General features: G+C 43.9%; 1 protein-coding gene across 8 annotated transcripts in view; it reads left to right on the forward strand.

Moving 5' to 3' along the window:
- SUCO (SUN domain containing ossification factor) overlaps window positions 1-15,639 on the forward strand; it is a 238,504-nt gene that overhangs the window by 121,663 nt on the left and 101,202 nt on the right. For 7 of the 8 annotated variants that reach the window (XM_029618558.1, XM_029618553.1, XM_029618555.1 and 4 more), the window contains 2 exons: window positions 1,663-1,683; window positions 1,915-1,970. In XM_029618558.1, coding sequence (XP_029474418.1) covers window positions 1,663-1,683; window positions 1,915-1,970 — 77 coding nt within the window. The remainder of the gene's footprint in view (window positions 1-1,662; window positions 1,684-1,914; window positions 1,971-15,639) is intronic. The other variant, XM_029618554.1, reaches the window with a different exon arrangement.

A 15,639-nucleotide genomic window follows, 5' to 3' on the forward strand; every position in this document is an offset into this window, starting at 1 on the left:
TCCATTCCTGTTTGGATAGTCTCTGATAAAGTGATAGTACATTTGGACAAGCAGGTTTGTATAGCCTGTTCACCCAGTAGTCCACTCTCCACAGTGAGATCTGGGTTGCCTTTTTTTTCAGTAAATGCTCTGCTTGGAATTCCCCACACATAATGGCTGATTTAGCCCTGCTTATCAACAGAACTAGCAAGTTTGCATACCATAAAGAGAGGATAAATTAGCCATGCTAAATACCTTCCTGGCTCTCTGGAGGTTCAACTGCCTAGCTAAAACTAGCTGTAAAATTAACCGAGGCAGCTCACAAGGCAATACATGAGCATGAACTCCTGCAGTTGCTCGATGGAATAAAAGCGCTACTAGCTAAGAGAGAAGTCCATTCAGTGCAGCCAGATGATGTCACCCACATGTAATGGCTAATTCATCCTTCTATCTTGACAGGCTGATTCAATAAAGTATGCTCAGCGTAGCATACGTGTTTATGTGCAGTTCAATGCGCATTCTGGATGTGCTAGACTATCACCTGATGCAATAAGATTAGCGCGTCCAAAACGTGTGCCCAAACAGATGCATAGCCGATGGCGCTCATTACATGCAAATTCCATTTAGATGAGGCTATTACCTATTATCCACCAATACAGAAAATTGCTGGGCGCCCAACGCACACATTTTAATGTGGCAAATTTAACTCCAGCCCCGGAACTAGTGTTTAAATCAATTTGCAAGTCAAGGGCTCAGGAGAAATTTTAAATTGTCCTGTGTGGTTCCTACTTTTATTCTTAATCACTAATGGCTTGATTAAAAACAAATTCTGGATGCATAATATACACGCACAATGGATGCGCTCCAGGCTGATTTTGACCCTTGTGCGTGTATATTGGGCGTCCAAAAATCGATCTGAAGCGGGATAAAACCGATGCTAGTATTGAGCGCCTGTTGTCCTAATGTGCGCACCACCACGTCTCCTAGGCGCCTGATGCTTTTGAGTGCTAGGGATGCATAATTCTTCCCTAGTGCGTCCTTTTTAAAACATCTGATCATTAAATATAGCATCAGGTGCTCAGGAGACATGGCGATGTGTGCTTAATACAAGCGTCTGTTTTAACGCGTGTTTTATTGCATCAGCCCCTTAATGTCTGTAATTGTTCTATAATGAGCAATAAAGGGGGTTTTTTTGTTTGTTTTTGGAGAAGGATTCTGCAGGTTGGTTTTATTTACTATTCCCGCCCCCAACGCTCCATTGAAGAAAAATGATGCACCATGCTTACTGTACATGGAATATATATATACTGCTGCCTTGTCTTAAGATAGATTTTTCTAATATTTGAAGTGCTTTGATGTGAGTATGGGTAATGTGAGGGATTTTTTAAAATAATCCATGTGCAAAAGGTCCCAGAACAAAGTGCATGGTTGCTTTTGCATATAAATGCAAATAATGGTTATCTGTACATCTTCAGATACTGGGACTGTTTTACAGCTCTCAAGGTTGCTGGGTGAAAACTGCTGAATTCAGACTGAAATACTACAACTTTCTATGTATGTGCTTGTTTGTCTCTCCGCACTTGCTCTGTCATAGATGTTTTAGACAGTGTAATATGACTTGCATGTGGCATGTACCTAATCTTTTGTATTGACAGCTTTTTTTTCTTCTTTCTCTTGCTTCAGATGTTCATCAAATACATAAAGGTTAGCAACCTTCTGTTTGAGTGTTGTGTGTTCTCTGGTATGACTATTATCTGTTGCATGGCAATAAAAAACTGTAAAGCTGTCCAAGATCCTTTGTTTCAAGCAAATCTGCATATCACCTTCAGTAATCCTTATTTATAAATGAGAAACCTGATATGATCATGATAAATTCAGTTTTAGAATGTGGCAATATATGCTGGTTCCCCTAAATTAATGTTTTGTGTTCTTTAGGTGGAGTTGGTGTCGCATTTTGGATCAGAGCATTTTTGCCCACTGAGCCTTATAAGGTAATGTAAAGTGGAAACCTATTTCTAATAATGCAGTTTTCCCTTCCTTGTGGTCTGACAGAACACCAGAAGATCAGGAGCACAGACTAACTTAAAGGATGAACATTTATCTGAATGTCAACAGGGTTGCACCAAATCTGTATCTTTCAGTCCTTCCGTCTGGTCATCGCTTTGACATTCAGGAATCCGTTGACCCAAATTCAGGTTTCTTGTCATTTTAGATTAAAAAAAATTTCTGTAGGCATGTCATATGTTAAAGATGGTATAGAAATGGTTTAAATAAATATAATATGAAAAGCAGATTAAAGGGCAAATTTTTAAAGCCTACAGACGCCAAAGCTCAGTCTAGCATGTGCCATGTGGATTTTAAACACATCAGTATGCACGTATCTCTTGCTATGCACACAAATGTTTTTTCAAAAAGAGGGGCGGGGATGCGGGGCATGGGCGTTCCTAGATTTCCCAATGAAATCTCTGCGTAAGTATTTACACGCACAAGTGCATGCTGGGATCCCCTACTACTTAACTTTACTTTTGCTATGGATGGCGTGTAAGTTCTGAAACAAAAATGAAATTAAAGATAGTGGGGTTTTACGGGTTGGGGCTACCAGGGTAAAAAGTAGGCTAGTTAACTACGGGTGGGTAGGACATCTAATCCTTTACTTGGACAAACTGGGAGCGAAATGGAGAAACAGGTAATTGTTGGCGAGCATGTCTACTAAAACCTCCCCTTTTTTATTTATTTATTTATTTATAACTTTTATATACCGAGGTTCAGGCAACAGAGTTACTAATCACTTCGGTTTTTACATGGTAGATGCAGCATTTGTGTGCACATGGGCGCACATGTATGCGTGTACAGTCTATTTTATACCATATATGCATGTTATATGGCTGCACCCTTTGGCGCAAGCTGGCAGACATGCATACGTAATCGTCCATGCGGCTGTTTCATAGTTAAATAAACCAGGAGAATGTGCAGGATAAATTCAATGTCCACACATAATTTTCAGTGAGAAAATGTATTCTTTTGAAACGGCAACTCCACAGTGTTATAACAGGATATAATTCAAAGCGGGTCCCCCGACACGGACCCGTGTTTCACCCCGAGGCTGCGTCGGGAGGGACAAACAGTACTTTATTTCTTCTACAAAGTAAAACAAGGATAAGTTTACAAAAACAGCAAATCAGAAGGTGGACAACAAAGAAAATGGTGCCGGCATAACTAAGGATGTAGAATACTATAGGTCAACTCTATGGCATACCTAAAAAATACAGCACTAACATGAGAACTAGTGCCTATATAACCTCTGCAATGCTTAACAAAAAATGTTTTTTTTAAATTATTTTAATAAAAAATTCATAGCAATAAATTTACTGGCACAAAAATTCCAACAATCAGTTCTGACAAACGGATGTGAGAAGATAAGGTAAAGAGGTAAAGTGAAAACGAAAACAAAAAATTAGAGACATGGACCAAGGGATAAGTAAACAAAGAAGATTTTTTAACAAAACTACTAGCATGATTTTAAACAAAGTGGACATGTTTAAAACAGCTTAGCAACATATTAAAAGGAGTAAACTTATACCTGTAACCGGTTTCACATTCAGCGTCATTGGGAGTGCGACGCTGCCATTAAGTCGGTGGCTACTTAACTTTAAACAATTTGGCAGGAAAGATTCAGCAGCCAATCAGAAGTGAATGCTGCGTGCAGGACGTTAAAGAGCACTACGGGAACAAGTTGTCAACAAAATGAAAGTGGAAGGAGGACCTAGACATGGACTCGGTAAGAGGGTAAACTCAAGCCGGACACCATGTAAAAGGTGGGAAAGGCAGAAATTAAATGAGTTTAGATTAAACGGCGGAAAGCTCAACTGAAGACAACATGTAAATAATGGAATTAGACAAAACTAAAACTGATACAAATTTAACAGCCAGTCAAGAGTCGGTACAGTGGAGAAAACAAAAGAAAACGCTAAAGTAACAGAAGCAACAAAATATATGGAAGACCTAAAGAGACCCAAATAAATGGTACAACCAGTAAACCTAAAACTAATGTCTAAATCGTTCACCAGATATTTGTAGGCCCCTTATTCCAAGGGTCTGTATAACATCACAGACTCTATTATGGTCCAGGGTCACCTTGCTTTAATTCATAACATCATTATTTTGTTTTTGTTTTTGTTTTAGTATTAAAATCTACCGCAAGTCTCAATGTATTCTTATCTTTTTTCAAAACATGCACATTGTCCACAGATATAACAGGAGCTCTAATACTCATCCATTAGTTGGTCACCCGACATGATCATGTTTCGGACAAAAATGTCCTGCTTCAGGGGTTGCCCTTCCACATTTATACGAAAATCGTCCCGTATTAACTCCTCCAACTCGAGCCTTCTTATCTTCTGTTTCAATGGATGCAACAATAAACTGGTACGAAACGAGCCTTATTTCCTTCCATGAAATTTGAACCTTCTTGTATTCCTGGCTTACGTATCCGTCTTTAATTCACAACAGCCCTAGAGCTGTGTGTCCTCCTGAACTGGCGTCCCACCGGAGGTGATCCTCTTATACCACTGCGACCGGAAATGACATCAAGGACTTCAGTCCTCCTTCAGGTACAGGTTATACCTCTCTAACACACCCACTTCACCGCCTCGCATCAACTGCAGTCTTCTTTCACGTCCTCAACTCCTAGAATTGCCTCCGTGCTGCTAGGTCACATGGTATCATCCGCTGCTTTCTTTCACGTCGGTGAAGTTCGAGTTATACCTATCTAACTCGTAACTGCAGTTCTCTTTCACGTCTGATCCTACTACTATTGGCTCTGTGACCCTAGATCACGTATTTTCATCCGCTATCTTCTTTCATTAAATTTAATCATCCATGAGACCATCGCGTCCAACACCCTAATCCCCCTCCGTCTCCCTACACCATGTGTCTTCATCCACTGTCTTCTTTCATGCCATTAGATTTAATTGTCCGTAAGTCCATCGTGTCAGACGTCCTGATCGTCACCACATCTTCTTCCATCTCACACACTACAGTCCCGCTGTCTGCGGTGTGTTAGAGAGGTATAACCTGTACCTGAAGGAGGACTGAAGTCCTTGATGTCATTTCCGGTCGCAGGGGTATAAGAGGATCACCTCCGGTGGGACGCCAGTTCAGGAGGACACACAGCTCTAGGGCTGTTGTGAATTAAAGACGGATACGTAAGCCAGGAATACAAGAAGGTTCAAATTTCATGGAAGGAAATAAGGCTCGTTTCGTACCAGTTTATTGTTGCATCCATTGAAACAGAAGATAAGAAGGCTCGAGTTAGAGGAGGTAATACGGGACGATTTTCGTATAAATGTGGAAGGGGAACCCCTGAAGCAGGACATTTTTGTCCGAAACACGATCATGTCGGGTGACCAACTAATGGATGAGTATTAGAGCTCCTGTTATATCTGTGGACAATGTGCATGTTTGTCCAAGCAGGGCGAGCCTGTCTTGCACTGCGGACATAACTGTAGTCAAGAGAGAGAAGGAAAGGCGGGCATTAGGTAAAGGGAGAAGGAGAAAAGGGGGGGGGGGGGGGGAGTGAGAGCGAGGAAGAAAGTAGCCAATGGGGGGGGGTAGAATTCAAATAGGAGCGCGGGATTGGAGGATAGGGAGGAAAAAGGAGAGGAGGGAGGAAATAACTGCCAGTCGGTGAGGAATGACCGAGGCAGCAGGTTGAGGCTTGCCCACCCTCCCACCCTGTACTTTGAAAATGTGTATTTCTGGGGAACTGTTGTATTCGTCGCAGTGGCGGTAAACCCGAGCCTCAAAGGTTGTTTATTGCATTGGGTTGTTAACTTTATAGAGGGGGGGGGAATCTTGTGCAGTGCGGGGGGGCTGCTGCACGAGATTGCCAAAGAGCAAGAGGGGGGCCGATGCTCGGAGGCTTTACAGGAGGACGCTCTACCACTGGAAACGGTGGGGGGCGCTGTTGGACTGTTTACTTGGGGATGCTCTACCACTGGAAACGGTGGGGGGCGCTGTTGGACTGTTATACGAATGGGGGGGAAAGGGGGGGATTGTTATATGATATTTTAAGTACTTGGCGAGGCTCGGGTTAATATAAGAATAAACTGCGGCCTTTATTACTCCAAAGAAAGTGTGGTGTGATTTGTGGGAAAGTGTTAAAACGGAAAAGGGGTCACGAAAAGGGGGGGGGAGAAGGAATGAGCGAATCTTGTATCTAGCAGTTATGAAAAAAGATAAGAATACATTGAGACCTGCGGTAGATTTTAATACTAAAACAAAAACAAAATAATGATGTTATGAATTAAAGCAAGGTGACCCTGGACCATAATAGAGTCTGTGATGTTATACAGACCCTTGGAATAAGGGGTCTACAAATATCTGGTGAACGATTTAGACATTAGTTTTAGGTTTACTGGTTGTACCATTTATTTGGATTTGTGGATACACACTACGGTACACTAGAATACAGTGGTTTGTGTGGGGAAGAGGTTGTGATTGAGACCTAAAGAGACACCATGCACATTTTAGAAAAACAAATGTTGATGAATTTACATTTGTAAATAGCATAGTTCTAAAACTAACAAATCAAATACAACTAAGTAAATGCAGAACGGGCGTGGTAGGTAAGAGTCGGAGAACCAACAGGACATAAATTGTAAATAAACCAAGCTAAATGCAAAACATTAAAAAAAATTAGGTGAAATATCGCCATTCGATTTCTTTGTTTAAACCATCTGGTGTTGAGCTGTTCAAATTGAAAATCCACTTTTGCGCTCTACGGGTAAGAATTTCAGAGAAATCACCCCCACGAGGTGGGAGGGAAATTACGTCAATTATAAAAAACCCGAAGGTCAGAAATATTATGTGATTGTTCAATGCAATGGGGGACTAGGGGCACATTATCACGAAGATTGCAAAGACTGGATCTGTGTTCAATAATCCGAGTCTTTATAGGTCTTATAGCTTTGCTAACATAAATCTTTAGGCACGGGCAGAGGATGATAGAAATAACACCCGCTTTGAATTAATTCCTGTTATAACACCGTGGAGTTGCCGTTTCAAAAGAATACATTTTCTCACTCAAAATTGTGTGGACATTGAATTTATCCTGCACATTCTCCTGGTTTATTTGATTTGTTTGCGTGCAGCAGTGCTCCTCTTTTGCTTTTGGCTGTTTCATAGTTACCATCCCAGACTGCATCCAATCTTTACATAGATATTGTACTCCTTCTTGTAAATAAGACTCTTTGGCTTAATTTTGAATATTTTCTAATTAGCTTTTCGAGGCAGTACTATATTAGCACGAATCTGATTGAGAGCAGATTTTCTGAAGAAATCTTATTCTGTACAGCCAGTCTCAAAGATATGACGTGTGAGTCTCCAGATCTGGATGTGAATTCTCAAATATACACAAAATGTGCATGATACAAGCTACTGAGCAAGGCAACCTAAGAAATGCCATGCTGAGTCAGACCAGTGCGCCATCAAGCTTGGCATACTTTCTCCCACAGTGACTAGTTTGGATCGCCTAGAAGTTCCCTGCAAATTCCAATATAAGTCTGTTTCGTGTTGCTTTCCCACAAGAATTAAGGTGGAAAACAAATGTTCATTTGACCAATAAATATTTATGGACCTAACTCCAGAAAGCATGTACAGTGAAATTAAAGGATAAGCTCTCTTGGGAAGGCATCTACAGTCAAGCAGTACACACTTTAATGCTGTGCGTCCCAACTAGGGCAAAAAGGGTGCAACCTGGCTGTAGTTGCCTGCTGGTTGATTCTTTCATTTCACTTGGCAGGCCTTGCATGCAAGAATGTGCCCAAATCACAATGCAATCTTGCATGCAAGGCCATAGTGCCAGACGTCCATGTTGAAGGGAGGTTGTATGGAGTGGTGGTGGCGTGTCTGGGTATGGCTGGGGACAGTTGAAATTGCTTTGGCTGGCAAATTTAACTCCTAGGTCTGAGGTGGAACATTTCTGGTAGCCATGATATTCTATTGCTGTGCCAACATGGTTGTATCTAGCTGGGGTTTTTTTTTTTGTTTTGTTTTGTTTTTTTTGCCACCACTGGGCACAGCAATGCAGTAACATTGCTCACTAGAAATGTGAGTTTACTCTACCTCAGACCAAGGAAGGAGTACGTTTCCAGTGTAAGCTTTCTGGAGCGTGTACCTTCAGATGAACAAAATGTAAGCTCTCATGGGAAGGTACTTTCAGCTGAATTGTATGCACTTTGAAGTGGTGCATCCCAACTTTGACCAGCTATTCATCTGTGCTTTCCCCAGAGACCTTACACATTGTTTAGCCTTAGGTGCCTGCTCCACAGACCTTACGCTGGCAATTTAACCCCTTCCTGGGTCTACGGTGAAATACCACACTGGGCACAACAAATAAGACATTGAGCACCAATGTGAGTTTACTCCACCTCAAGCTCTCTGAGGCGGGCTCCAGTCACAGGTTTTCTTACTTTCTCTAAACAGCTGGACAATATATGCAGCAGTGCCATACTGCTTACTGTTCAGCTGTCGGTGCCTTCCCTAAAGAGCTTACTCTTATCAACTTGTTTTCCACTCCTTGCCAAAATGGCCATGACTGCAAGAATGTGCCCACAATTTTGGATGCACAACGCCAATCTCACACGCAGTGCCAAAAAGCATGGCAGGTAAAATCAAAGCATAAGCTGTGAGTTTGGGCACCTTCTGCTGAACAGCACACTAAAGTCAGAAGGCACAGAGCCAGTGTACTGGTCAGCTGTAGGTGACCACCTCATTCCCTATTAACCTTTCTCATACCACACAACATAAATCTCTATCATATTCCCTATATCTTCTCATCTCCAAACTTGAGTCCTAACCTTTTTAGCCTTTCTTTGCAAGGCAGCCAATCCATCCCTTTAATCATTTTTGTCTTTCTCTATACTTTTTCTAGTTTTTATCTGTTTTTGAGGTATGACGATCAGAATTGCACACAGTACTCAGTGTGACTGCACATTGGATTGATAGAGGCATTGTTGTATTCCTAGTTTGTTTTTTTATTCCTTTATTAAATGCCATCTGAAAATCCTGGTGTGATATATTAACCAGCTTGTCTTTATCCACATGTCTGTTTACACTTTCAAATAATTCTAATAAGTAGGTGTGAGAAAGATCAATACATAAGGCTGGACTTCCCTTTGCTAAAATTCTTTCCATTAAGCCATGCCTTTCCTTATGCTCAAATTAGTTTTTAACTATAGTTTCTCTCGTAGTGCCTGGCACAGATGTAAAGCTTACTCGTCTGGTTTCCTGGTTCATTTCTGGAGCCCTGTTTTAAACATTTGCTTTATATTGGCCACCTTCCAGGTATTGTGGCAGATTTTAATTTGTTACGGATTAACAGGAACAGATCCTATAATTTCATATTTTGAGTTCCTTCAGAACTCATGGGGTGAATACCATCAGGTAAGCAGGCATGACTTAGGCATGACTGACGACATCTGACAGTGCCGATGCAGACCCAGCACTCAGAGCTCAGTAAAGCTTTACTGAATGTCTCAGTTATGTGCATGCACTGCATGTTAGTTTGTCTTTGCCTGATGATGGACGTGTTCCAGTCTCAAGAATTTTTCAGCTTTTTGGCTTTGTGCCAGTTGCTGCCTCATTGCACTTTTTTTTTTTTTTTGCTGCTGCTGCCTTGATAGCCTCTCATACAGAAGTTTCACTTTTTTTTTTTTTTTTAAGAACTTAAAAGAATTCAAGATGAATTTGGAAAAATCCCAAGGCCAAGAACCCTACGATCTGGCTTCAAGGCCTATATATGTGGGTGCTGGATGTAGTCATGGATATACACGCTGTACATTTTCAGTACTTGGGCCTGCATCATGACTCCTTCAACTGCTGTCAATGTCCCCTAGTGTACAGCAGCATTGTCTGTAAAATGGAGGCCCTAAGGAAGATGCCAGTGGGTAACGGTGATATTCCTAGACGAAAGACTGGGCAGTGGAGCTGCTTTTTGTCTAGGAGCAAGACATCCAGCTTTTGATGCAGGAAGTCAAAATGGGACTTCTCCATCCTGATCCCTAGAGTATGGGAAGACTCCTCTCTGTGTGGCACTGGTTCCTAGATCTACCATACATCAGGGATTAAGCAAGGCATGGAAGCCTACAGCACTAGTCAAAGGCACTGAGAGCAAAGAATGTAAGAAATCCCCTTTGGTGGGAGATAGCCATCGACACAAGTCCCATCATCCTTGGCTCAAAAGATCCCATTGTTCTGTAACTTGTTTTATCTGTACCTAGGCCGATCATAGTTCACACTGTAAGGCATAGTTGATCCACTTGACATGGCATACCAAGGAGTCATCTGTATCAGAGTGAGGCACTTTGGCATATAAGCTAAGGAGTCCTACTGTAGAAGCTAGGGCATGACAGGAGGCATAGCTGGCACCGTCCAGGATGTCGTTCATCAGGAATGGTGGTAGAGAGCAGCTACTGCACAAAGTTCCTTTACAGCTATACAAAACAGCTCTTAATAATGATGAACCAATCTTGGTCTCTGAAAAGGGGGCATCTTCCTCCAGCAAAGTGGGTCCCCTAGCCTATGGGTAACTGCTGTCTGAGCTAGTGAAGAATTTTTGCCAGCTTAAGCCCTATAGACCAGAGGGGGAAATTAGAACCTTTTCTGTCCAAGTTGGAGGAAGTTTTCCCACATAATAGGTCTGTTCTCTCCTACACCACTGTCGACTTCTCAAGAGCATCTGGAGTTGGTGGTGGAGTCACTTAATCTAGGAGAGTCTTATGATTCAGAAAGAGATACAGAAAACTGTTCTGAGTTCTTGCAAGATATTTCCCCTCTCAGACCAGCAGAAATCTCTTCCTTGGCCATCCTTGTCCTCTTTGGGGTCATGGCTTAGTGTTACCTCATGGTTGAGAGAAGGGGAAGATTTATAGGGATTCCTTCAAATCCTTCCAGATTTACCTCCACATGCTTCTCCTGTGGAGGACCTCTGCTATTGCAAGTTTTTGTATAAGCTGCAAAGACATTGGCCATCAGTGTTAGGAAGGAAAATAAGAGTCGGCACTGAAATAGTCAGCACGTGTGATCACACTAATACACCACCTGAGAAGGACGCAAAGGTGTTGGATTCATTAGGAAAAGATCTTTCAGGGTTCCATGCTAATTGCCCAGATTGTGGCTCACCATCTCTATATGGTGCAGTATCTGCACAAATGCGTGCTAAAGTCTGACCGATTCAACAGAGCCAGAGCAGTTGATTGTCGTCTGCTGTACAGTGAAGGAATGTGAGAAGCACCTCATCTGTTCCACTTATGAAGCTCTTGATGCTGCAGTCACAGTTTTTGGAACCCAATAGCTTGCATGGCTGCAAATGAGTAGTTTCTGAGAAGATGTTTAAGAAATGGTGGTTCTGATAAAAAAAAATCCACCCTACAATTGCTATCAGCTGCAATGAGGGATCAGCTGGTTCCCACCAGGGGCCAGTATTTTTCCTACAAGTGTCCATGTGAGATCGACAGGCATTAACCAAATGCTCAGCAGCAGACTCATCCTAAAACCATCAGTTTTAACTTTCAGTCCTTTCTCCCAGAATGGCTCCATGTTACCAAGAACCTGTGAGTCTTGAAAATTGTAGAGTACAGCTATTGCTTCTTGCCCTCCTCTGACTCTAAAGTGGAGTGGCTTCTTTAGCAAGTGCTTGAAGCTGTTTCCCCTTAGGTGTGTGGCCAGATATTTCCTAATCCCCAAGACGTCGGGGGGGGAATTAGGCCTATGCTGGATTTACAGAGATGGGGGAGAGAGAGGTTCAAGATGACCTCCATCCAGACAATTCCCCCTTTCATTCAGTCAAGGGATCAGAAGTTGCTCGGGTTCCTTGCAGCAGTGACAGTACTGCTTTGTTGGTAGGAAATCTGTGCATTCTCATGTGACCGAGTCCATCCCTGTCAGGAGCTCTAGAGTGCTTGGAGGAGACCATATTGCTCCGCCACTCACTGGGTTTCCTAGTCAAATTTTCCACATCAAACCTGGTTCTGGCTTAAGGAATTCAGTTAATTGGAGCTTGGAAAGGCTCACTTCAGGAGAAGGCATTTCTCCCTGTGTTGCTGATGTAGCTGGTAAGGTCTCTCCTTCAACTGAACCAAGCTTCAAAAAATCAGCCCTGCTTCTCTCCAGACATGAGGTTGATCAGATTTGTCTACATATGCAGGGCTTTCAGCAGGGTTTCTAAAGCTCCCACTACTGCTACCATATCACACTCAAGCAGCCAAATAGAAGACTTTCAATTTTGAACAGCAATTCTATGTTAAAGCTCTTTCACAATCCTAAATGGAAAATATATATATCAAAGTTATAACATACGGTATTCTCAGCAAGTTAGACCCTCCATTTTTATCCAGTGCAAAATCTTGTTCTCAGCAGCTTTTGCTTCAACAGGAACTCCCTCAAATCTCCTGGTTATAAATATCTATTAAGAGATATGGCACAGATGCAAACCCTGGTTACTGAGGCAGGCAGGATGCTGGACAAGGGGGGTCATTGTGACATCATTTGTCAGCAGACATTCAGGGGAGAGGGCACTTTCTACTCATAAACATCTTCTTTCTTCAGTTCATTTTAATGAAAGCTTAATTTATTCCTCTTCAAGCTACATTTCAACTTAGCCAATGCAAGTATAGACTAGGTAAGTGCTTTGCTGAGGCAAATGGGGTTGAAACGTACTTCTACACATTCTCTGAAAATAAATTATCCTTTTAAATATTAATAATTTGAGTGGTGTTCAAAATGCTGCCACCTAAATACTTTTTATTCCCTGCTAGATGTTATCAAGTAACTGGGTATGGTATAGAAACTTCAGTTCTTTTAGTATTCTGAATACACATGTTTTATCTGGCTTCCCCTCATGGGTAAAGTGTAACTTAGTGCGTGTTAAAACTTGTTCATTGTAATTCTTGGAGCAATCTGAAGTTTTTTTTCATTGTCCCCATTGGCAGGCTCCTTTTGCGGCAGCTTCTAACAGGCCTATTGGCCGTAGACCCATTTCTCTTCCTGAGCTGTTAGTAAAAACAAATTTCTTCTCCATTTGATTTCATGTTAACTTTTTTTCTAATGGTAGAGAAGGCTCAGTACTGCAGAGGAAAATTTTTGGACTTCTCAGCACTTTTTTGGTAACAGTAACATCAAACTGCAGGTGCCTGAGCCTCAGGCTCTAGTAAATTATATATCTAATACTAATTTCATCATAGCAGGGTGCTGCTATGCGTGCAGAGTTTTTACCTAAGTTAGTATTGGAGTTATGCTTTAATCAGTCACTATTCTTGCAACGTTTTCCCAAGGCCTTGTGCCAAAGGTGAACAAGCTCTGCACAGCATGATTGAAAGTCATCTTCTACCTGGAGTGGATCAAAGCCATTTCCTACTTTTTAAGCAGGGCCACTTTGGATCCAGTGGGGCTGAAGCGGAGTCAGGTTGGGGAGGTGGTCTTCTCTCCAGTGTTGTGGCCACCTGGGTGGTGAGTCCCCCTGACTGAAGTGGGAGGTCCCTCTCAGTGTTGCAGCTGATCAGAGGAATCCTCCTGTCAACCTCCTATTGGCCATTACCACTATCTCTATTCCTTCCTCCCTGGCTCCTCTTCAGCTGGCGAGGGTGTGTGCGTAGCTTACACTGCTGAGGCTTTACTGTTACCTGTGCTGTTACCCTGTCATCTGTGGAATTACATAGCCCCTGGTTCCTCTTGCCCACAGCTAAGAGACTGAAAAAGTGTAATCAGTCTGCAGCTCTGGGCTTCCATGCTTCCCTCTGCAGTGCTCTTCCTGCTGCTTGTTGTGCTGTGGTCAAACTCCTTCCCCCCCAATTGCTACGCTCTTCTTGCTGTTGGCTAACTGTATCCTGCTTCTCTGGCATCAAAGGAAGGGAAATCCTTCTGTGACAACTGTAACCTGGCTGCTCCTGCTCCTCTGGTTCTGTGTGCTGTGGGGCTAGGTCAGGTGGGCTGCCTCTCCTGCAGAGACAGGCTGAGCCGGGGATGGTGCTCTTTCTTGCTCCTGCTCCTCTGGTTCTGCGTGCTGTGGGGCTAGGTCAGGTGGGCTGCCTCTCCTGCAGAGACAGGCTGAGCCGGGGATGGTGCTCTTTCTTGCTCCTGCTCCTCTGGTTCTGCGTGCTGTGGGGATAGGTCAGGTGGGCTGCCTCTCCTGCAGAGACAGGCTGAGCCGGGGATGGTGCTCTTTCTTGCTCCTGCTCCTCCGGTTCTGCGTGCTGTGGGGCTAGGTCAGGTGGGCTGCCTCTCCTGCAGAGACAGGCTGAGCCGGGGATGGTGCTCTTTCTTGCTCCTGCTCCTCCGGTTCTGCGTGCTGTGGGGCTAGGTCAGGTGGGCTGCCTCTCCTGCAGAGACAGGCTGAGCCGGGGATGGTGCTCTTTCTTGCTCCTGCTCCTCTGGTTCTGCGTGCTGTGGGGGTAGGTCAGGTGGGCTGCCTCTCCTGCAGAGACAGGCTGAGCCGGGGATGGTGCTCTTTCTTGCTCCTGCTCCTCTGGTTCTGTGTGCTGTGGGGGTAGGTCAGGTGGGCTGCCTCTCCTGCAGAGACAGGCTGAGCCGGGATGGTGCTCTTTCTTGCTCCTGCTCCTCTGGTTCTGTGTGCTGTGGGGGTAGGTCAGGTGGGCTGCCTCTCCTGCAGAGACAGGCTGAGCCGGGGATGGTGCTCTTTCTTGCTCCTGCTCCTCCGGTTCTGCGTGCTGTGGGGCTAGGTCAGGTGGGCTGCCTCTCCTGCAGAGACAGGCTGAGCCGGGGATGGTGCTCTTTCTTGCTCCTGCTCCTCTGGTTCTGCGTGCTGTGGGGCTAGGTCAGGTGGGCTGCCTCTCCTGCAGAGACAGGCTGAGCCGGGGATGGTGCTCTTTCTTGCTGCAGTCTGTCTTGCTTGTTCCACTGAAGCCAACTAAGGGGCCAGGCTCTTCTTGCTGTCACACTCCCCTGCCGCCTGCACCTCTCTAGCTGTGCAGGGAAAGGGGGCACTTAATCATGAATGTAGCATGCTACAGTGACTGTAGACCAATTGGGGGCTGCTTTAGGGAGAGTTGTTTGGGGGGGGGGGGCATCATGGGCCTTAACTTGAAGAGCATTGCCTTGGAAGGTCCACCCTGCTTTGTTTTGCCCACCAAGAACATGGGATTGCTGAGAACTTTGTCTAATTAGATAGCAGCCTGTATATCCTTCACCTTACATTCAAGCAGGTTTGACCTATAATGTCAGGCTATAGCTATGTCTGTGGCTCATAAAAGGTCAGCCCCTATTGAGACAGGCAGAGCTGTGACGTGGGCTTCAATTCACATGTTTATATTATCCTGTTTGTTAGCAGATTCCCAACATCAAAGGAGCTTTTGGGCAGTCTGTTCTTCATGGCTAAGTGGTGAACTCTTACCCATGACTGTTAGATTCCACAAAAACCACTTATTCCACTCTGGTTTTTCTCCTCTTATTCAGACCGATCTAATAAAACTGTGCGGAAAACCGGCGCTCAGTATTGAGCACCCGCTTTCCTAATGTGCGCCCATCCACCTCTTCTGGGAGCAATAGAACATTTAAATGAGGGGTCACGTTACCCAAGGAGGTGCTAGCGACAAATGTGCACCCCTAGCGCCTCATTGGCAGCGGGCGCCCAGGAGAGGTGGCTGC

This window comes from Rhinatrema bivittatum, chromosome 10 (genome assembly GCF_901001135.1).
Source record: "Rhinatrema bivittatum chromosome 10, aRhiBiv1.1, whole genome shotgun sequence".
In the NCBI taxonomy this organism is placed as follows: domain Eukaryota; kingdom Metazoa; phylum Chordata; class Amphibia; order Gymnophiona; family Rhinatrematidae; genus Rhinatrema; species Rhinatrema bivittatum.